This window comes from Diceros bicornis, chromosome 1 (genome assembly GCF_020826845.1).
Source record: "Diceros bicornis minor isolate mBicDic1 chromosome 1, mDicBic1.mat.cur, whole genome shotgun sequence".
Taxonomy (NCBI): Eukaryota; Metazoa; Chordata; class Mammalia; order Perissodactyla; family Rhinocerotidae; genus Diceros; species Diceros bicornis.
Window position 1 is genome coordinate 40,679,315 of NC_080740.1, and position 23,777 is coordinate 40,703,091.

Consider the following 23,777-nt stretch of genomic DNA (forward strand, 5'->3'; position numbering starts at 1 on the left):
TGTGTATGTACAGAAGTGATGAGAAAGTAAAGAATTACTAAAACTTTAAGCACTTAACAGGATGGAAAACAGTTTGTGATAGATGTTTTATTGTCATTGTTATATTGCATGCTGGCTTATATACGTGAATTCTAGGAGGACAGCCATGTGCTTTATAATGGAAGAAATTCCTGTGATCTAAGAAGATAGGGAAAAAGACACAAAAAGAATTCTAGTTGGAAGAGTTCTGCTAATTGTAAAATTAGAGCAATAAAGTGCTTGCCAACACGCAAGCATTGAACTATATACCCTTTTATTTGATTATGGTGGTGGTTTTTGTGAAATAAATCACTTCGTTTATTCCATAGGTATTTATAAAGCAGGCGTTTCAGTTAGAATTGGGAGCTAGAGCAGAGAACAAGGTAAACGTGAACCCTACCTTTTTGTCTTGGAATTTAACTTCTAATAATGGAAATGGATAATAAGCAAGATATTTACAAATCGTGATAATATGCCATGAAGAAAAATAAAGAGTAATGTGATGGAAAGTAGTGAAAGGGAAACAGAAGGGTTGGGAACTGAGACCTGAATGTTGAAAAGAAGCTAGCTAGACTAAGCCAGGCAGATGAAAGGTAGATAAACCACCTTGAGGTGGAAAAGGATTGATATAACCAAGGAACAGAAGGAAGGGCAGTATAGGGACAGGAGCCAACTGAGGGAAGGAAAGAGTAGCTTGAGATGGGTTTGTAGAATTAGGACAATCATTTAGGACATTGACCATGGTAAGAAGTTGAGATTTTATTCCAAGCAGGGAAAATTACTTGGTGTAATAAACATTTTAAAAATATTACCTTGGTAATATTTTTATTGTAAATAAAATAATTTGGGGGGGCCAGCCTGGTGATGCAAGCCGTTGGGTGCGCGCGCTCTGCTGCGGCGGCCGGGGGTTCACCAGTTTGGATCCCGGGCACGCACCAACGCACTGCTTGGCAAGCCATGCTGTGGCGGTGTCCCATATAAAGTGGAGAAGGATGGGCACGGATGTTAGCCCAGGGCCAGTCTTCCTCAGCAGAAAAAGAGGAGGATTGGCAGATGTTAGCACAGGGCTGATCTTCCTCACACACAAAAAAAATATATTACTCTTGTTTTTGTGTGGAAAGAAATTGGAAGCAAGAATGGAAGCAGTCAGGCTATTAACAATAATGCAAGAGAGAGATGATGGTAGCTTAGACAAGGCAGTAACATTCAGTGGAGATGGAAGAAGTGAACAGAGTTGGTATATATTTTGCAACTAGAACTGACCAGATTTGCTGATGGGATTGTATATGGGAGGTAAGGGAAATATTCTCAAATAATATAGATTTCTTTAAAAAAGAATATTTAAAATTAGTCTGTCAAAGCATAATATTTAATGTCAGTATTCTACATGATAAATATTTTCTTGACAATTTTATCATTTTTATTTTATTTTGTTCTTTTTTTTTTAGGCTTATGCATCTGGATGTGACATTGTTATACTGGGAAGTGATTTTGAAAGATTACAGATAATCCCAGGAGCTAAACATGGAAATATTCAAGTAGGATGTGTAGACTGTTCAATGCAACAAGGCAAGGTTTGTAATCTTGTGGCAATATGAGATTTGCTTTGAATATGGTTTTTGTCAGGACAGTCTCTGAGTTAGAGACTTACTTTGTTTCAAGGACAATGCAGCTACAAATTTCTTTGGCTCTCTAAGATGCGCTGTAGAAAACAAAATTCCTGACTGTCTCAGATGTATCTTAGATATCTATCAGGAATTCTATTCTTATATAATTTTGAAATATAGCATAATCTTCTCTAAGACTTGACAAAGAACCATAATACTTATTACCTGTAGAACAGGTCTAAAGCTTACTTATTTAAAAACTAATTGGATTGAGGTAAAGGAATGACAATAAATCTTACATCTATTTACAAGTAAACTACTGAAGAGAAATCATTTGTTAAAATCATTCTTTGTCTGTAAACAGGTATTTATCTCCTTGTAACTTTTGGATACATTTTGTACTAAAATGAAGATGAACTTTTCTACAGTCTGTAATTTTTTAATTAATTTATTCCAAGTCTATAAGAAAAATGAAAAATTTTATCTGGACTTCTGTTTGCATCTGAAAAGTAAAAAGTAACCTTGAAAGTAAAACAGCAACAACAACAAAAGAAACAAGGCATATGATTCTATATCAGGTTAAATACAGTTCTATATAGTACCAGAATTGGGAGAGTCATAGCTAGTAGGCAGCATAGTATATAGCTTAACGTAGCACTACATAGGCATAGGTGGCCAGGCCTAGGTATAGTTGTAGCTAGACTGGGCTGAACTTTGCAAATTTACTTAATTTTTTTTTGCTAAGTAGTTAAATATGTTGCTTGACGATATGATTCCACCAGAACGCTTTGCGTGAGAAATCAAAATGGACCCAACTTTTTTTTTTTTTTTTTAATCTAATCATTTCTAATAAACCTGCCAGTCTGAAAAGTTACTTCTTGGGACCTAGTTAAACAAGATATTCATGGTAAAAGGAATTTCGACTCTCACAATCTTTACCTGTTTGTTGGACTCCTGGGTTTTTTTGTTACTCCAGTGTCCCTTTCCTTTAATATAGTTATAATTTTCTTTCATCAGTCTTTCTTGCATTCACACCTTTCATTCTCACTGTACTGCAAAAATGATTTTTATTATGGAATGCTAAAAATCCTTGAGACTTTCTATTGTTTCACAGATATCAGTATAATCAAATGATTCCTTAAGGTATCAGGAATAAAATTTGTAGGTTCTGGTAGCTGGGGACTTCTTCTTGCTTTTAATAAGGAAATGCTGCTTGATACCATAGGTGTCAGTATTTTGTTATTACTGTTTTTTCTTTGTAGTACTGTCAGATTATTTTTTCTGGGAAAATTCATCTGCATTTATCTTGTTATTCATTTGCTTAAAACCATTCTTAGCTTCCCATTACCTTGGAAAAGTTCAAATTATTCACCTTGGTACGAGGCGTTGTATAACCTGGCTCAGACCTGCCCTTTTGGCCTCATGTCTATTATTCTGTTATAAGGGATCCTTTCTTCTAGCTGGACTAGTGGTCAGTCACCTCCAAACAGGCAGTGCCTCTTTTAATCCTTACACTTGTGTTCATAACCATGCTCTGTTTCTAAAATTGAATATTCACTGCCCTTTGAAATCCTACCCACACTTAAAGGCCCAAACTAAACATTCCCTCCCAGACCAACTCAGTGGAGATGATTTCTACATCCTAAGAACTCCTCAGAACACTTAAAAATATCCATTAGAAGTTTTTTTTGTCATGTGTATGTTACATCCTCATTCCTTACCCCCTCTTTAGTAGATTATATGTTCTTATTTTTATCCCTGATTCATTCATTCTGTCTGATTTCTAATATTTTAATGTTCTTCATTTGTGACTCACTTAAGCTATAGTAGTAGCTACCTTGTAAAACAGAGCCAGGAAGGGTTATGCTCCATTGATTTAAAGGGTTAATTTTAAAGATACTCAGATTAAATAGAATATTGAGAAAATATACTCCTTAGAGAGTTCACAAAGGAATAGATCTAAGTTTTATTTTTTTTTTTTTTTTTTTTTTTTTGTGAGGAGATCAGCCCTGAGCTAACATCCGCCAATCCTCCTCTTTTTTTGCTGAGGAAGACGGCCCTGGGCTAACATCGGTGCCTATCTTCCTCCACTTTATATGGGACGCCGCCACAGCATGGCTTACCAAACAGTACTTCGGTGCGCGCCCGGGATCCGAACCAGCGAACCCCGGGCCGCCGCAGCGGAGCGCGCGCACTTAACCGCTTGCGCCACCGGGCCGGCCCCATCTAAGTTTTATTTTTAAAAAGTTAAATATACACTGACGGAATTGTGAACTTTGAGAACAGATAACCGAAAAACTCATTTTTTAAGTCATGTCAAATTCTGTACTTGACAAAGAATACATCAATACATTTTCTTCTGTGAGGAAGGAAATTAACATTTACTATGCATCTTATAGATGATTATATAGTAGATGTGTTACAAATGTTATTTCAGTCCTCAAAATAATTCTATTAGGAAGACAGTATTATACATATAAGTATAGATAGAGAAACTAAGATTCAAAGAGGTTAACTTCCTACTTACAGTTAGTAAGTGACAGTACTGGAATTTTGACCCAGATATGGTAGTCTCCAAAACTGACATTCTCAAATATAGCTGAATGAAATTGTGTGTATGGGCTTATTAAGTTACACTATTCGTTTCTTTTGTTCTTTTAATTCATAATCTGTTAGCATATTTGTAAACTTACTTTCTTTTTTCTTTTTAAAAGATTGCAGCATCCTATGGAAATGTTATCTCTGTTTTTGAACCAGTTAACCTACCGAAGCAAAAGAAAAATTTGGTCAGTAACTTATCATTTTTCTTTTAGGAGTTGAAATGTCTTGAGTACTAAAAGATACTATTTTTAAGAGTACAAAATCAGAGTGCTCATCAAATAAATCAGTATAAATTATACACTATAATTAAGGATAGATGTTAAATGCCACCTCCATATAAAAAATGTTTAAATCTTTCATTGAAATAGAATTAAGCTGAATTGTGCTGATGAATTGTCTTGAAATATTTTCCTTTTTTTCCTTTTGACATTTTTTCTTTTATAGTAAGTATTTGAAAAGTCAACAACTTCAGGTTTGGCAGTTACTTTATTGCTAGTGACAAACACCGTTGTCCAGTCACATGTGGAACTTTAGTCTTTGTTTTTATGATCTACTTTTATATAGTTTTTCTGCCTTTTCTTGTGTATTTTGTTTTTAAAGTTACGTTTTAACATCTAATTGCAGAATCTTAACATACCTCCAAGACTTATTTTCTGGCACTTATAATCATGTAATATAGTTGTTAGTGGATCAGTGAATGTTTTTCTTTATAAAGAAACTATATGCAGAAATAGTTCTGAAAGCTGGTTAAAAGGATAATTTAGGGCCGGCTCCGTGGCTTAGCGGTTAAGTTCGCGCACTCCGCTGCTGGCGGCCTGGGTTCGGATCCCGGGAGCGCACCGATGCACCGCTTCTCCGGCCATGCTGAGGCCGCGTCCCACATACAGCAACTAGAAGAATGTGCAACTATGACATACAACTATCTACTGGGGCTTTGGGGGAAAAATAAATAAATAAAATTAAAAAAAAAAAGGATAATTTATAAATATTAAAGTTATGTAGTAGATTTCTTTGGTGCTTTAATGCTCTTAAATATAATAGACTGATCAGATTATTTTACCCATCTCTACTGAAGATTAAACTAGTGATTTAAACCATATGAAAGGATCAGCATAGTGTGGTCTAAAGAGTGTTGTACTAGGAATCATAGGACTAGTTTCTTTTTCTGTTGCTTTCTGGCTATTTGATCCTAAGCAAGTCAGCCTTACGAGGCTCTTTGCTCAATTCTGAAATTGAATGATATCTCTTCATTCTTCGTGGGGATATTATAAGGATGACATGGTGTCAAAGACTGTGGAAATATGTTAAATGTAAAGAAACAGTGTTTTAATAATAGGCATACCTTTACAAATCTTTTAATAGTTTTCATTTTCACTCATTAGTATCTTATTAATATCTCATTAATATCTTACAGATTCCCTCTGGCTTAGTTTGACAGCTATTATTTCTTTTTTATAAATAAGGAAGCCGAGTTCCAATGAAAATTAAGTGACTTGACCAATGAAACAGCTATTAAGCCACAGAGCTAAGAATAAAATCAGCTGTGTTGGTTCCTAGGTGTGAACATTCTTTTCTCTACCTTGTATTAATGGAAACTATTTTCTCTGAGTTAATTGATAGACATTTTTAAATTTCGTGGAAGGAGAATCCACAATTCTCTTCTGATTTCTGTTTGTGTTTATATATTACCTAGTGAATCCGATATTAGAGGCTCTTATAGCCTTATGAATTAGTAATTCATAGTACTAAAAATAAATCTTAAAAGTGGTCACTCCACTCAGAATAGTATATTTCAGATAATACTCAATAAATATTTGTTGAATGAAACAACTGACTTTTAAAAAAATCAGTGTTCTGTTAAAATGCCTGTATTAGTAAGGGTAGAATCGAGAATTTCAGTTTTTGCCCATTTTCTCTTGTAGTAATTATAATTGTTTAATATAATAGTGTCAAAAACTCAATAAGAAGAGGCTAGTTTATTGGTAGGCAGCACTGATTTAGCAGAGAGGGTAAAAAAAGCTTGATGAATAAGGGGAAAACTGGATCAAATGGAAAAATCATAGACTTGGAAGGGGCGCAAAATCTTTAATTCCAGGATATAGACTCAGAATCTTTAGATCCTCAAAAAAAGATATTATTTCCTTTTCTTTGTACATTCTGGAATATTCTTTTAAGATGGTGGTTCTTTATGAGAGGTACACTTCAAGATCGCTAGTTGACACTTGTGTCCAGATCCTCCCCTACAGATTTCTAAATCTGTAGTTCTAGGGTTGTGCCTAGGTACTTGTATGTCTTGTTCTAGAGGAGGTTCTGGTGTGCAATGTGATTGAGAGCATTCCTGCAAGGCAAATATTTCATAAAAGTATATTCTGCAGGCCACCTCTATCAGAATCACATGGGGTGTTTGTTTAAAGTGCCCCATCCTGGACCTTTTGAACCTGAACTTCTGGGCCTGAGTCTCAAAAATGTGAATTTTTAATAAACATCTCAGGCTATTCTTGTGGTAAAGTATGAGAACCACTACGTTGAGAGTGTTTATGGGTCTCAATCTATTAGAGGTTAGTGAAATCAACTTACTAGGCCACAACCTGAATTTAAAAGAAAATGAAATTGAATAGAAAATGTTAGAGTGCATCACATGTAGTAAAGGTGGACTTAGATTGCATTTATGTGTGTATGTAGGTGTGTTGTGGGTCACAGTGCAGCATATATTTCTTACTGATTTGCAGGTAAAAAAAGTTTGCAAAATATTGCTTTAAAGAATGAAAAGACCTTAAATTATATAATATAATGGAAGTGTTACATGTTTTATTTTGAATTTTCACACATACCATTTGATCTCAGGTGGAGATGAAACATTAAAAAGAGAAGGAGGCTTCAAATAGCAGAGACATAGGCATATTTAAAATTAAACCTTTGAAAATATAATAATAAATTAATAATTATAATTTTAATAGTCTGAGGTTAATATTTATATTGTCCAAGGTGGCATATACTTATTGGTTGTTTAAATATACTAAAGATGGACTTTTGGACCTCTAGGAATGGATATTCTCTCACTAATCTCCTCCATCACGTATTCCTTATTTTTCTTGACTGAATTGAACATCTTGTTCTCCTTAAAAATGACTGCATGGTCAATTATACCTCAAAAAAGAATGACTGCATGTATTATTAAAAATAATAAGCATGAATATATACATTTGACAGAGAAAAGATGCTGATAATAATTGGCTGACTTTTTTTTTAATTTTAGGAATTATATAGTCAATGGCAGAAAAGTGGTCAATTTTTTCTGGAATCAACAGCACACAATATAACTTGGGATCCCACAGGTAAGAACACAAGCAGGATTGAGTGAAATGAACTATCACTTGCCTAGGCTATTGCTTTTACTACTTTCACGTATTTCAGTTCTGCTTCGTGTGAGATTGTGGGAAACACAAAAGTAAGTAAAACAGATTGTGCTCTTTTAGAGCTTATACTGAAATGAAGACAAATATGCACTGTAATAGAGTGTCCAGCTATAGTAGGAATACCCATTGTTTTGGGAAGGAGACATTAATTTTTTCTGGAGAATCGGTATTTCATTGAAGAGGAACCTTTGACCTGAGAGTAGATAGATTTTAACAGTTAAGGTGGGGATAGATGGAGGAGGGAAAAAGGAAGTGAATTCTAAGAAGAGATAGTGTGTATACATATCACTTATCTATTTCTACATTAGAAAACCATCTCAAAGCCATTTTTACCAATCTACTTAGTGAATGAAGGCGTAAAGAAAGAAAGCATAAGATATATTCTAATAATGTTTCGTACTTCATTGAGGCTGGAGTGAGTCTGGTGATAAGGAGATAAGATTGCAGCATACTATGGTAGGCCTTGAAAGTCATGCTAAGGAATTTGAATTTAATTCTTTTTCATTGTCTAAAAAGTATTATAGTTTTCTGAAAGTGGCTAGTGACAAACTGAGGTTTATGGTTTTGCAAGATTTTTCTGGCAGCAGTGAGTTAGGAGGATCAGAGACAAGAGGAGCAAGAGGACCAATATTACATTATTTATAATTACCTTTGAAAAGTATGCATTCACAGTAGTTTGAATAAGAAATAAGAACTTGTTTCAGTGCCTTTAACATAGTAGGTGCTCAATTAATATTGAATGACTAATGAAAGGAGTACATAGGTATGAAATGCATTTAGACGATAGAATTGACTTTGACAACTGGATTTCAGATTACTTTGAGAATATCTGTGACCACAAGAAGAAGAGTGATATGTAGGAGTTAGATATAATGGAACATAGGTTTTGTTTGGACATGTGGAATTTGAGATGCTTGCATATCATATAGCAATATACAGTAGATAGATAATTTGAATCTAGAGTATAAGAAAAAAGTTATCTTTGGAACATAGAACTAGAAGTCATCAGTTTAGATAGATAAGATAGTTTAAAATTTTAATATAGTAGGTGAAATGGCTGAGAAAAAATGTTAATTTAAAACAGTTCAGAGCTTTTGGAAGTTATTTTAGAAGATAAAAGAGATTATTTTTTTAAAAAATCACACAATGTTTTAAAATGTTTTTCTCGTGAGATTGTAAGATTGATGCTTACTAACTGGTAACCTACATGTATATTTTATGCATACAGTGAAAAGTGGTCAGACCTGGGTTCAAATTTGGCATTTAGTATACCACTTTGTATATAACTTTATTATGGATAGGGTCATTGTGTCCCAGTTTATGCCTGTTATCCTCATATGATTATGAATAGTGTTACCTACTCTTGCAAGTGTTATTATTCAGATAATAAATTACATGGTTACTCTATTATAGCACTACAATCTGTTGTAATGATTTGTTTACATGGTTTATTTTTTTGATTAGACAAGGGCCAAGATTCTATTTTATTCAGTATTTTATTTTATCTTTAGGGGCCCATCATGTATTACACTCTCAGTAAATGTTCACATATTTGGCTACAAGTTTTGTGATCATGAACAGATTACTTAACAGATCAAGTGTTGTTAATTCACTTGTAAATTAAGATAATATCTATTTCACAAGATAGTTTTCCAGTGATCAGATATGGCAGTGTATATGAAAGTACTTGGTAAATGGTAGAGTCCTATAAAAATATTGTTAGCAAGTGAACTGGCAACTTGAAGAGTCATATTAATAACTGTAGTAAAAACATTTAATATTTGAATTGAGTGATATTTCTTTAGTAATGACATAGTTGCTTGGAATTTTTGTATCTGATTGTCAGTACTCATGGTTCAGAGGATAGTATTAATATTAAATTCCTCTAAAATCATCATTATAAAGTAGTATTAAAAGATAATTACTTTATTTTATTAACATATCTTGTGCAACCTTGACAGCAGCTCGTGACCATTATCTTTTTAATTGTGATTGAGTTAAAATTCACATAAAAGTTTATTTCTCTTTTTATGAGCAAAAAGTTTAAAATTTAGTGGTTTGGTTGAGAAATAGGTTATTACTGTAATAAATATTTGGGAGCTATTGGTGTATTATTACTTTTGCAAATAAACAAATTATAAACAGAGTTTAGATATTTTAAGTAAAATGTTAGTATTTTGGTTTTGGTCAATATTTGCTTATTATTAATATGCCTGGTATTGGGATATAAAGTAATTTTTTCCGATGGTGTTAGTAAACTGGCTATAGTGTTTTTGTATTGTCTCCAAACCTACTGTTGCATCTTGCTTAAATTGTAATATTTTCTGTTTTAGACTTGATGCTTTTTTTCCTACTTCAATATCCATACCCCTGCTCTTTGTGTTCATATCTATATATTATACCATACCTTACCTACTTTCGTTTCATTCCATACCTGGGTTTAATTATTTTGTATTCTATATTCTTAATCCTTCATGGGATACCTTAATTTCATCTTCAGTTTATGTTAAAAGAAAGAAAACTTGTAAAAATCGAACTCATAGATACAGAGAACAGATTGATGATTGCTAGAGGCGGAGAATAGGGGGTGGGAGAAGGGAGTCAAAGGGTACAAACTTTCAGTTATGAAATAAGTAAGTCCTGGGGATGTAATGTATAGCATGGTGACTGTAGTTAATAATACTGCTTTGTATATTTGAAAGTTGCTAAGAGAGTGAATCTTAAAAGTTCTCATCACAAGAAAAAAAATTTTATAACCATGTGTGGTGATGGATGTTAACTAGACTTCATTGTGGTGGTGATTTTGCAATATATACAAATATCAAACCATTATGTTATACATGTGAAACTAATATAATGTTATATGTCAATTATATCTCAATAAAAAGAGAAAAGAAAACTTGTGTCTGTTGGTAAGCTAAACAGTGGAATAATAGCCATATTTAAATGGAATATTTCATTAGTACTTTCTGTGCTGTTTTTATCTGTCTATGAGGCTTTCCACCTACTTGCTACTGTTTATTGAGCTTCTGCTATGTGCCTAGTCTGTGCTAGGTACATTGTACATATTGTAGCTAATCCTTACAAGAACTCTATGCAAATTTCTAATTTTATAGGTGAGAAAATTGAGGGTCAGAGGTTGCCCAACTAGATCAAATTCTCATGTCTAACTGAGTGACTTTTTTGAGATTTAGAGACAAAGATTTCTGATCTAATGTCTGTGTTTTGTCACAGACGCATTTTCCTTTCGAAATGAAGTGATCTTTCCAGAGAGACATGAATCCATAGTCCTTAATTGCCAAGGTGAATGCCTTACTTAGTGTCAGCTTTTTGGCCAAAATTGTGTCTCCTCCTTTATCTTCTTTGTTTGGATGATAGCACAATCTTCTACTCAGTTACCCAAGTCATGAAGTGGGAATCTGTCCTTGAAACCTCTTGTATCTCCCTATTTTTTTGGTTGGTGTTAAGCCTTAAAAATTCTGCTTTTTGAAATGGCTTTCAAATCCTTGCTTCTTGCCTTAATATTTGATTCAGATCCTCATGATTTCACATCTGTATTATTATAGTCAATTAACTAGATTTCTCTGTGTCTTATGTCTTCCCTAATCTTGTCTATCTTTAGAGTTATTTTCTAAAAAGAATCTTTACCCTTCTTTGTGTATTGGAGTCTTTGAAATTATGGTGAAAATTATGGATTGTCTCTCTAGAAAAATGCACATACTGTACGTATAACTTTTGCATATTATCTCAATGGAGGGAGGTTTACAGGCCTCTTGAAGTCCATCTGTGACACTTCTCCCACCCCAGTTGAGACCTCTTATTCTAAAATACAGGTCCAATTATGTAAACCCCTCCCCCACTTAAAAACCTTTACTTCCCAACCACATATAACAAACTCCAAAGTCTTTATGAACTTCAAAAATGCTTCACATTCTGACCCCAGAATTTTTTCCAACATCTTTTTCCAGGTCTACTATGTACCTTATTCCTTAATCGTACCAGATTATGAGACAGTTTTAGGAATATATTTGAACTCGCATGCCTTCATGCCTCTGTTCATAATATTCCTCTAATGGAATGTGAACTCATCATGAAAAAAGACAAATGTTTCTTTTGTCATTGTATCCCCAGTGCCTAGCATGGTGCCTGGTACAAAGAAAGTGCCCATTAAATGTTTGTTGAATGAAAGATTATAAGATCTCTTCGTTTTTTTCCCCAAGCTGCTTCAACAAAAGTAAAATACAACCTTAACCCTGCTTCCCCTAAATCTCTTTTTGTTATTTGACTTTTTTTAGAAGTTGTATTATCCTTATAGTATTATATGAAACTCTGAGCATGTAACTTAACTCACTAATTAAATACCTAAATAATAAATGGTGAATAATATATATATATTTTTAGGCAATCGTCTTTTAACTGGTTCTAGCTGTTTGCAACTCTGGTCCAATGCCAACTTGGAGAAGCCAACTGAAGATGAAAATCCAGATAAAACAGATCTTAACTTTGGAGATTGGAGATGCATTTGGCATTGCACGTAAGCAATTAATTAGGGGATTAAACTGATAAGCCTGTTCCATGTGGTTTTATTATATTATAAAGCATTTTAGTTTGTGTAAAACCACACTGACATAAAAAGTATTGATTTTTTATTCTGTGACGTGTCTTTTCTTATATACAGAGAATTCACTATTTCCCATGTTCTGCAGATTCATTTTTTTTAAATTGTTGAATGAAACAACTAGGAAGAAACATAAGAAGTGTGTAAGGCCTATTTGAAGATCATTAAAGAGAAGCTTGCTAAATTATACAAAAGGAGGTAGAGATACCTTCCATGCTTTTGAATGGAAGTTTTCCTACTGTGAAGAAGTACATTGTTCCCAAATTAATCTACATATTGAACATAATTCTTATCAAAATCCCATTGGAATTTTTACTTTTGAGCATAGTTTTAAACTTCATTTAAAAGGACAAATAAGGGAAAATCAAGAAAATTCTGAAAGAAAAAAAGAATGAAGATATACTGTATGGTACAGTGAATTCTAAAGCTGTATAGCTGGTCGAGCAGTTTGTTGTTGATATAGAAACGGACAGATTAGGGTCCAGGGTCACACCCAGTTGAACGTTGAGATTTAACGTATAAGATGGCATTTTACATCAGTGGGACAAACTTGCTAGCTAGCTCTGCAGAGGAGAAAATGAAGTTAGCGTCTATTTCATACCTAGCACCAAAATAAATGTCAAAGGAAGGAAAAAATTGGATGAAATTTCAATGAAACAAATATTAGAAGAAAATATAGGTGAATTTTCCTATTTTAGAGCTACACTGTCCAGTATGGTAGCAGCTAGCCACATATCTCTGCTGACCACTTGAAATGTGGCTAGTCTGAATTGAGATGTGCTATTAAGTATAAAATACACACTGAATTTCAAAAACTTAGCACAAAGAAAAGAATGTAAAATACCCTGTTAATTTTTTTATTGATTTCATGTTGAAATGATAATATTTTTGATATGTTAGGTTAAATAAAATATAATTAATTTCACCTGTTTCTTTTTACTTTTTAAAAATGACTGCTAGGAAATTTAAGATTACATATTGGTTAACATAGTTATTTATGTTCTATTGCTATTGGATGAAAAGTGCTGCTTTAGAGTTAGGGAAAGACTTTCTAAGTATGACACCAAAACTAGAGAATGAAAGGAAAGGAAAAAATTAATAGTTTTGACTGCATCAATAAAAAACTTCTGTAAAGCAGAAAGACCATAAGGTAAGGAAGCAAAAACTTGAAGGGAAATATTTGAAATTTGGAGTTAATGCCTTTTTTAAAAGGGGGTCTTAAAAATTAATTAGAAAAGAACAGATATCTCAATAATAAACAAAAGGGAACAATGAAGAAAAATTTTTAAGTGGTAGCACATATTAATAATAAGCATATTAAGAGTTGATTGACCTCACTTGAAATTAAGAAATATCAAATATCCGGAAAGAAGAGGATGAATAATATCTATTACTAGTGAATGTTTGGAGAAATAGGTACTCTTATATGCTATTAATAAGAGAGTGCAATTGGTATGATCTTTCTAGAGAGCAATTTGGAAGTATGAATCAACAGGCTTAATTTTTTTCATATCCTTTAGATAACACTTCCAAGTTTCATTTGTTCATTCAACAAATATTTGTTGAGTGCTTGTCATGTTCCAGGCAGTGGTAAAAGTGCTTGGAATATAGCAGTGAACAGATAGGGGGAGATAGACAATAAACTAGGAAACCAATATGACAGGATGTTAAAAGGCATTCTTCCTGAGTCAGCTTTATGTGAAGCAGTAATAGGATATATATGAGATACCAAAGTGAGAGTAAAACAGACCTCCTATATATAGAATTTATGATGGTGATTTCAAAGGAGCTGGTTCCATGTATTTTGCACCTCTTAGTTAGATCATAGGTATTAAAAAGGGTTAACATGTGGAGAGGGAATAGGATTTTGCAAAGACAGTTTTTTAGAAAGAGCTATGGCTTTGCTTTGGAGTCTTGCATGCTAGGTTGGGGAGAAGGGGGCAGCAAAGTGTTATATTGCTTTCACCACAGATCTAGTAAGGGGCTTCCATGGGTTGAATCAAGAATTTGAAGTATTTCATACATTTGGGAGAGGGGAAGAATCTTAGGTTAAATCAAGATCAGAGTATACAGTAGTAACTTGGACTAGACATACTAATTACTTATTTGAGATGGTTTGTTATTTAAGTAGGCAGATATTTAAGTATTTATTTAGCAGCTTTTAAGTAACCAGCAACTATACAAGTTTCGATTTAGGATCAGCTGAAAATTACACTAACTGGAGTACACTGAAAAGTTGAGATTGATCATATTCCATTTGTGGCGCATTTAAAACACTGGTTACACATGTTAAATGAAGATCAGTAAGTACAATAGAGTAGAAGTGACATTTGAGTATAGACCTGAAGAAAGTGAGGGAGTAAGCCAAGAGTGCGTATCTCTGGGAGAAGAATGTTATAGGCAGAGAGAAGATCAAGTGCAAAGACTCTGAGGTTAAGAGTGTATTTTAGCTTTTGGATGGAGTAAAGTGATCAAAGTGAGGAGTGGTGGGGAAATGATAGGTCAAGAGTCAGCTTATAAGTTATTGTATGGCTTTTATCTTTTATTCTGAATGATTTGGGAAGCTGTTGGAGTTTTGAGCAGGGGGGTGCTGAGATCTGATTCCCTTTTTAAAGGACTGCTTTAGCTGCTGTCTTGAGAAAAGACGTAGGGGGAACAAGGTCACAATCATGGAGACTAGGCGCTTTTAATAATTTATCTTAAGGGTATCCTTAAGATTAACCAGATACGTAAAAATGCATATGCAGGGATGTTCAAATGCATATGCAGGAATGTTCATCGAACCACTTTTTTTTTGGTAGCAGCAAAAATGAGAAAACAGCAGTGAATTATTAAATAACTTTAAAGCATTGCCTATATGTGTAATGGACTGCCATAAGCCAATAAAATAATACCGATCTATACACCTTGCTATGCAAAAAATGTTCGTAACATATTTTAAATAAATAAATATTACAAAGCAAATTGTAATTGTGACCTCAGTTTCTATGCCCTCCTCCCCTACACCCTCTACAGAAAGTAGAGTGGGAGAGTGGAGAGAAGGGTCTGGAAGTCTGTGTATTAAAATGTTAACAGTGGTTTTGCCTGGGAATGGGTGTTTAGTATTGATGAAACTATAGATGATTTCATTTTCTTCTTTTCATCCATCTGTATCAATATTTTCTATTATGTATTTACTACATTTATAAAGTCAGGAAAAAAAGTTATTCATATTTGGAATGAACTGTGACAGAATTCCTCTTTGGCCTTTTACAGATAAATTTAAGATAAATCTATCTAAGCATGAACTTGGGTAAAGAAAAGGAAAGCAATGATAGTGAGATCAGCATAGGTACCCAGAAGGGAAGGGGATGACAGGAAATGAGCCAAAGCTCTTTGGAGAAGAAAAGGCAGGTATGCATCAAGTATATAAGTGAAGCTGGCAAGCTAAATCCGTGATGGTTGCAAGTCCCTCATTAATCCACACATAATCTTTTTTTTTTTTAAGATTTTATTTATTTATTTTTCCCCCAAAGCCCCAGTAGATAGTTGTCTGTCATAGCTGTACATCCTTCTAGTTGCTGTATGTGGGACGTGGCCTCAGCATGGCCAGAGAAGTGGTGCGTCGGTGCGCGCCCGGGATCCGAACCCAGGCCGCCAGCAACGGAGCGTGCGCGCTTAACCACTAAGCCACGGGGCCAGCCCATCACACATAATCTTTAATTAGGCAAATGCTACCTTACAGCAGAATTCGTTTTATTTTATTTTATTTATTGATTTTTTTGATCTGAAGAGAGTTTTATTAAAAATGGCAGCAACATTCTTTCTCAGAGCGAGCCCCTGAAACTATGACTTATTGCCAGTTGGTCGTAACTCCTTGTCCCGGCTGGCTTCCTGGACTGACTTACACTTACTGTTTGACAATTCCGGGTGTGAAATACTGAAAAATATTTACTGGAAGTATTTACATCAGGGTTTCTCAACCTTGGCACTGTTGACATCTTGAGCTAGACACTTCTTTGTTGTGGGGGCTGTCCTGTGCATTGTGGGGTGGTTACCATGCTAGCTTCTACGCACTTGATGCCAGTAGCACCATACCCATGTGACAACTAAAAATGTTTCCAGACATTGCCAAGCATCCCACGTGGGCCAGAAGCATCCATGGTTGAGAACCCATGGTCTGTGTATTCACATGTTTAAATGTGTCTATAAACGTGACAGTCACAATACCAGGTCAGGCCTCTGTGTAGGGCAGTGCTCAGAGGTGGGAATCAGTAATAACATTTTTCAAGGAGTGTATGAGCCATGTCTCTTTATGAGCCATGGCCCAAAGAGACACTAGCAGAGCTGTATGTTTGCAGGAAAATCCTCAATGACTTGAATAACCAAGTCTTGGCAGCACTGTGCAAATGGCTTATTTATAGAGTCAGCTTTCAGGCTCGCCAGTAGGAAGCTGGGCTGCTGCAGGTGAGGGGAATGCCATAGCAGCCTCTCGTGGAGAGTCGGAAATGGCCAACTCAGGAAAGTGCTGTGGGGTCCATAGCGTTGCTCGCCTCATGTACAGAGGCCGCCATTCGGCTACTGGGCGCCGAAATGCCCCAGGATTCATTTTAAAGTATTGATTTATTGTCCATGAAAATGTATGTTGGAATATAGATATCTATGGCTCTGGAAATTAGATTTCCAAATTAAAGAATGAAACCTTTTTCTCTCTCACATACTAAGAGAATGAGAACTATGACTCTTTTGTCTTAAGCTTTAAAGACTGACAAATCATTCCTTTCATGGTTCTTGTGTGGATATTTTTTATATAAAAAATAATTTTTATGTTTAATTTAAAGTTTTATGTTTTTTAATTTATTTTACATTTATGAGATATACTTAAAAGTGACTGTGAAACTTGTTATCACAAAATTTGAAGCAAATTGCAGAATATAGGTTAGAGAAGTAATATTGCATTCTGTTATTTAATTGTTCTTGAAAATTATTCTTTATCTGTTTATTTGCAGAACTGCTTCCCAAATTCATTTGATGAAATTTTCACCAGATGGAGAATTCTTTGCCACTGCTGGGAAGGTGATTTGTGAAAATGCTGTTGCCAAGTTGTTTTTATGGTTTATTTTTGAAACTTCAAAAACATTAACCAGCTTCATTCTTTTGTTTATTTAAGTTGAAAATAATCTCTATTAAAAATGTTAAATAGCAAAAAATTGGCTAAATATTGTGTTCAAAGGCAGTATGGTATAATTGAAACAGCACAGATCTTAAGGTAGATCTGGTTATAAATCTGCCATTTACCAACTTTTTGATCTTGGGCAAGTAGTTAATCTCTTTGAGCCTTGGTTTTCTCATGTGTAAACTGAGGATAGTAACACCTACCTCATAGGTCATTAAGCGTAGGATTAATTTAGACAGTGTATGTGAAGTGAGTGGCACAGTGTCTTGCATGTAGTATTCTGTCAATAAAGTAGAGCTACTATTTATATTAATTATGTTTTAGCTGGCAGCTATATTAGGCTGTATTTAAAATATAAGAATTGACAGATTTTCTAGAAGGACATTTGTAACCATTTTCTTTGTTTTTACCTCTTGATTTCAAGACAATGTATTTCCTTGATATTGTTTTATTTTTAATCATTGGTTCACAGAGCAATACATGCACAACTAACAGTCTGAAATTATTGTTCTCATGGCTCAAAGCCTTCTGCAGACTAAGAATGTGAGATACCCTAAATCCTCAGTGAGGTTTTTTTTGGGAGAGGAGTGGAGCTGTTTATTTTGATTGACTTTACAGGTGGGAATGCAATTACAGCTTAAGAGCAGAACGTGGTACATTCTAATCTCCCTTGTTCTTCCCTTCCCAAATCAGGGATGCAATTTTGATTATACTTAGAATATTTTATGTAGTAGTAGTAGTTAACTAGTTATTATCATCTTCAACATTTTTGTTTGAACATTCTTTTGATAATTCATGAGACAATTCTTTGAATTTGAAAGATGAATTCTTTGAAAAAATGAATTCTTTGAGTTCATGAATTTGAAAACAAATTCATTTTGTTTTCAAAAATTAACAGTCTTTGTAAGTCTGCTAGTGATAGTGCTTTCTTATTTGATATTCGGCTCAGTGGGAAAATTGAACCCTTAACTTCATCTTTCAGTCTTTCCTGAATGACTCCATTTTCCATACTATAGGGTAACTAGCATTTTCCTTGAACCTACCCTTGCAAAATAAACACATTCACACACCTTAATTCTCAAAGTGCAATTAAGGAATACTAAAAGAAAAGTATCAGAATCAGCGATTTTCTTCTCAGTACCTCCATGCACAACCCCTCCTCCCATCCTTAAGTTCCTGTGATTGGGGAGAAAAATCTTTCTTTTGCTTTCTGACTTAACCTTTAATTTAATTCTGATCTAGATGTTTTTCTATTTTTTTTTCCTTAGGATGATTGTCTTTTAAAGGTATGGTATAATGTAGAAAACTGGCGGACAGCTGTTACCTCTCCAGATAAAAGTTCAGAAAAACAATCCCAAGGAGAAATTGACTTTTCTTTTGTGTATCTGGCCCATCCTCGAGCTGTAAATGGATTTTCCTGGCGAAAAGCAAGCAAATATATGCCTAGGTCAGTAGATTAGACGTTTTTCCCATGTATTGAGAGAACATTATCTTTGTAACTTAGACTGCTTTTTTCACTTAGAGAATCTGTACTGTAGAACTTTTGCCTTTGAAGATTCCAGTAATATTAGGTAGTCCCTGGCTGGCAAACCTCTGGCCACAGATCACTATGATTGACACTTAAGAAAAGAAGTGTGTGAAAGGGTAATTTACCTTCGTATCAGATGTCTAAGTGACAGAGTTGTGCATCTCTTTCTTCTCTGTGTTATGTATCCAGTGCTTTCATCTCTTAATCATTCTCCAAATTGTCATTTGCATGCACTTTTTCACATTTCACTGCCTTGTCTTGTACCTTCTATGTGTATCTCCTCTGGTATCCTCTTTTAAAAAAAAAAAACAGCTTTATTGAGAGGATATACTGTGAGGCCTCAAACATTTCTTTAACTGCACCCCACATCTTTGAGAAAAAAAGAATGAGTTAATATATTATGATACCTTGAACTAGGTATTAATTTAACCTACACATGCATGCACAAACATGCCTGTTAGTGTTTCCCTTCTTTCATGTAGTCTTTGCAAGACTTGACATCCCACTGAATTTTTGCCTATACTTATTAAGTTACTTAAGTATAGGTAGAAATCCCTTTTTGTTCCACATGGCCATTTTCAATGTGGCCAGACCATAGAGCAGTAGTTTTTCCCCTACCTTTTTGTCACCTTAGACGTCTTAACCTGATATGTGGTACTGTATCTGGATCAGTTGTTGACTTTAGTTTTGCTCTTTTGAGCAGAGTATACCTAGATTAAAAAAAAAATTTTTTTTAGTATCAAGACTAATTTTTTTAGAGCAGTTTAAGGTTCACAGTAAAATTGAAGGGAAGGTATAGAGATTTCCCATATACCCCTTGCTTCCACACGTGCATAGCCTCCCCTGTTATCAATATCCCACACGAGAGTGGTACATTTGTTACAATTGATGAACCTGCATCAACACATAATCATCACCGAAAGTCCATAGTTTACATTATGGTTCACTCTTGGTGTACATTCTATGGGTTTGAACAAATATATGACGACGTGTATCCATCATTGTTATACCTAAGATTTTTAAACTATTTTCTAGTGCAGTAGATACTATTCTTCCTACCCCAGCCCTCCAATCTAACAAAGCATAGAAGTAGGACACTCTAGGAACAGTAATGAACAGTAATGGTTCTGTTGTTAGGAGGATATGTCAGAGTCTTTGGGCTAAGCGAGAGTGGTGTGGGCAATCCATATTGTTAGCAAAAGCACACTCACCCCAGCTTCACTTTGAGAACTATTGCTCTAGTACCTCTGAGAATATTGCCCACGAATGTAAAAATGTGTTTAGAATAGAATGAGCTGTGGCATATGTTAACTCTCCTTTTAAAAGTTGTAAATGACCTCAATAAAAATAGCTGTCATCACAAACTGTGAACCTTTTAGAACTATCTGAAAATTACATCATTTCAGAGACTGATTTCTGCTGATATACACAAGTGTTTTCCTTCGCAGATGGTTAGACCACCAGAATACTAAAAAGAGGCTTATGAAGTACTCTATCTTTTGAGAGAGGACAGTCAGTTTTGTTCCCTCATTTTTGACAAAAGTAATCACAGTGGAGGCACAGGCAGATGCCATTATGAATGCCAATAACAGCAATAAGGCATACCAGCTGATTTTTTCCTGCCTATGTTCATTTTAGCTCTATCAATTAAATTCTGTAGTATAGGGAACTGTGATATAGAACTAGAATTCTCCCTTAGTTATGGCATCTTTTAGAGGTCTCCAGAATTTCACTTTTGGATCCATGTCATTTAAGAATCAGCTGATCTCCTTGAGCTCTTTTAGTTTTCATTTTTGTTTCACCAACTGCCTGCAGTTATGTAGTGGAAAGGCTGACCCTTTCTCATGAGAATAAAAGAGATCCCATCAAAGACCATTGCTCTTTTTGATATGACATCTTCACCGGGTGATACAGGTACTTTGTTTTTCACAATAAATTAAAATACTCAAGAAGATGGTAATACTTTATGCAAGGGCACTACTGGCTTGAGAGGGAGGAATGGGGAGTGTTTGTTATGAGCATATACTTCTTTACCAATTAAAAACTGATAAGTGTAGGACAGGTTGGGAGGTTTGGATATCCTCCAAGAACTTTCAAAAGTTGGTTCTAGATAAGTAGTTTAGCCTGTTGTTATATCAAGATAGGATAGGTGTTGCTGACACTTACTCATCACATCATTGCCTTCCGTAAGGTTGTACTTTTTTGTTGTTGTTGTTTTGGCTATACCTGAATATGATATGTGTTGAAGAGAAAGAATAAGATACCCTGATGAAGAAGTGAGGAAGGGAGATATTACCAGAGAAATTCTTCAAACAGATTAGGGTATTTCTTCCATGCCCTGCTTATATTACCTGCCAGCTGTTTACACTATCTGTAAGGCCTGGTATCCTGAGGAGAGTCACCTGGGGCCACCGCACTCAATGGTCAAAATGGTTTCAACCTTTGAGCTCTTTCCATGCTTCTGAGTTGTGCACCTTTCTTGCTTGCTTTGTTGCTCTTCCCTGAGTTCTTATGCCTCTTCTGATTGCTGTGTTTTTAGCCCTTTAGTCTCCTACCTTCAGCTCTTCCTTTATAAACCTTCCTATTCTGCCAGTTACTAATTGGCACTATGAACCTTGAACTTTCCATACTACCTTTTGATATATTTTCTTCTGTTTCTCTGTGCTTACTTTTAATCTCATTGTCACTGCCAGTGTGTATGTGATTGTGCTAGAGGGAAACTAGAAGGGGAAGAAGGAGGGGGGAAGGTCAGAGGGAGGTAGAGAAAAAAGGGAGGAAAAATGGAGGAGAAGGGAGAGGCATGAGGATAGGGAAAAGAGGGAGAAACAGAGGATTTCAAAAGGAAAGAAGAAGGAAGGGGCCCTAGGAAGTGGAAAGAGGTGAGAGTCAGAAGGAGGAGAGGTGGAAAGGGAGGGTGGCCTGGGAGAGGCTGAGAAGCAGAGAATTGTGGGAAAAGGCGGAGAGAAAGAACCCCAGAGAGTGGGTGGAAAGGGGAGAAAGGCAGGGGAGTAGACAGAGAAAGAGGAGGAGCGGAAGGGAGAGAGAGAGGTGAGAGAACAGAGGAGGGAAGCTGAAGGGGAGAGCAACCAAGACAAAACATGCTCTTCTCCCTTTTCTTCCCCTTTGCTTTTGTTCTTTTTTAATCAGGTAGATATGTTTGAATAAGTGTCTACTACAGGATATTGTGACTTCTTTTTCTTTTTCTTCTAAATTTTCTGAGTTACCCGATTGAAGGTAGTCTTTGTAGGTAGGGTTTCAACCTTTGAGCTCTTGATGCTTATGGGGTTTATTAATAAATATGTAATTGATTTTGCTTTTGTTTTGTGGAGTGGCCAGACAGTAAATTCACTGCAAGTCAAGAATGACTAAGGAGGGATGTGGCTAGTACTTATTTTATCGTGAATTTTCTATTTTTGCACTTCACTGCTTTTGGCATATGTTAGGCAAGGAGAGGATAAGTTTGCTAAATAGTTACTGTAGCTTGTTTGTGACCAGTGTGCATGTACTTTTCAGGAAGTAAAAATGAAGAACTATGAAATAATTCAAATAATAACCATCCGCTGAATAAATCAGAAAATTTTAATAGAAGATATTGAGGTTTTTTTGCTTATTAACTGAGGGATTATGACATGATCTCAGTCTTTGTTCTTTAGATATAAGAAGAATCTTACAAGAACTACTGGATTCAAGGCAGAAAAGGAATAGATTAGCAAGCATTTGCTGTGATGAAATCAAATACCCACTCAGTTATAATGGTTTTGATTAAATATGTTGCATAAATATATATTGACATTTTCTCCATTGGTACCTTAGTTGTGTGCATTTAAATAATTATGGCAACATTGTAGAATGTGATAATGTGTGAAATTTATATTTTTGCCTCTAAAATCTTTTTATTCCTTAGGGCTTCTGTATGTAATGTACTGTTGACTTGCTGCAAAGATAATGTGTGTCGTCTTTGGGTAGAGACATTTTTACCAAATGACTGTTTGTTGTATGGAGGTGACTGCAACCATTGGACTGAACCAATTAATTTAATAAATAACTTCAAGAGAAATGTTTCCAGTAAAGAACGAGTTCAAAATGCCTTAGATGTAAGTGTTTTGTTAAATGTTATTTCCTATAAGTTTAAAAAAATTTTTTTTTTATTTGTTTATTTTTTTTCCCCCAAAGCCCCAGTAGATAGTTGTAGGTCATAGCTGTACATCCTTCTAGTTGCTGTATGTGGGACGTGGCCTCAGCATGGCCAGAGAAGCAGTGCGTTGGTGGGCGCCCGGGATCCGAACCCGGGCCGCCAGTAACGGGGCGCCCGCACTTAACCGCTAAGCCACGGGGCCGGCCCCCCTATAAGTTTTAAAATGTTTTGTACATTGCCTTTTTGGTAACATTCATCCTAATTAATATTCAAAGTCATATGGATAGTTAGGAAAAAGTATATATGTCTTAGGAAAACAATTCTCAGAAAATTTTCAGTTTTATTTGATTCAAAAAATATTCTTAAGGATTTTGTCTAGAGCATAAAACTATAATTATGAAGTTAATCTTAGGTTAACTGATGATAACACAAGAATGATTCAACTTGACTTAGCTAAAATAATATAAAGTAAATTAAAATTAAAATCTGAGAATGCAAAGATTTGACAGTAAAAGTTTATTTTTTTCTTTGGAGCTTGGGGCGTTTTGTCCTAATTACAGGAATGATTAGAGTAGTTGATCAGATTCTGTTCTCCATTTGTTATGTTTAGAACACCCCAGAACTTGGAGTATTTATTTTACTAATTAGTGTGGAAAGTAAAAGTCAATTTTTGATGTTTAGACTAGTGGAACATAGACT

At 34.9% G+C, this 23,777-nt stretch overlaps 1 protein-coding gene across 6 annotated transcripts in view; it reads left to right on the forward strand.

Annotated features, from left to right (window-relative positions):
* Positions 1-23,777, forward strand: part of DMXL1 (Dmx like 1) — a 131,846-nt gene that overhangs the window by 15,275 nt on the left and 92,794 nt on the right. For all 6 annotated transcript variants that reach the window (XM_058539116.1, XM_058539078.1, XM_058539068.1 and 3 more), the window contains exons 2-8: positions 1,467-1,592; positions 4,340-4,411; positions 7,483-7,561; positions 12,044-12,176; positions 17,249-17,315; positions 18,684-18,862; positions 22,848-23,037. In XM_058539116.1, the coding sequence (XP_058395099.1) occupies positions 1,467-1,592; positions 4,340-4,411; positions 7,483-7,561; positions 12,044-12,176; positions 17,249-17,315; positions 18,684-18,862; positions 22,848-23,037 (846 nt within the window). The remainder of the gene's footprint in view (positions 1-1,466; positions 1,593-4,339; positions 4,412-7,482; positions 7,562-12,043; positions 12,177-17,248; positions 17,316-18,683; positions 18,863-22,847; positions 23,038-23,777) is intronic.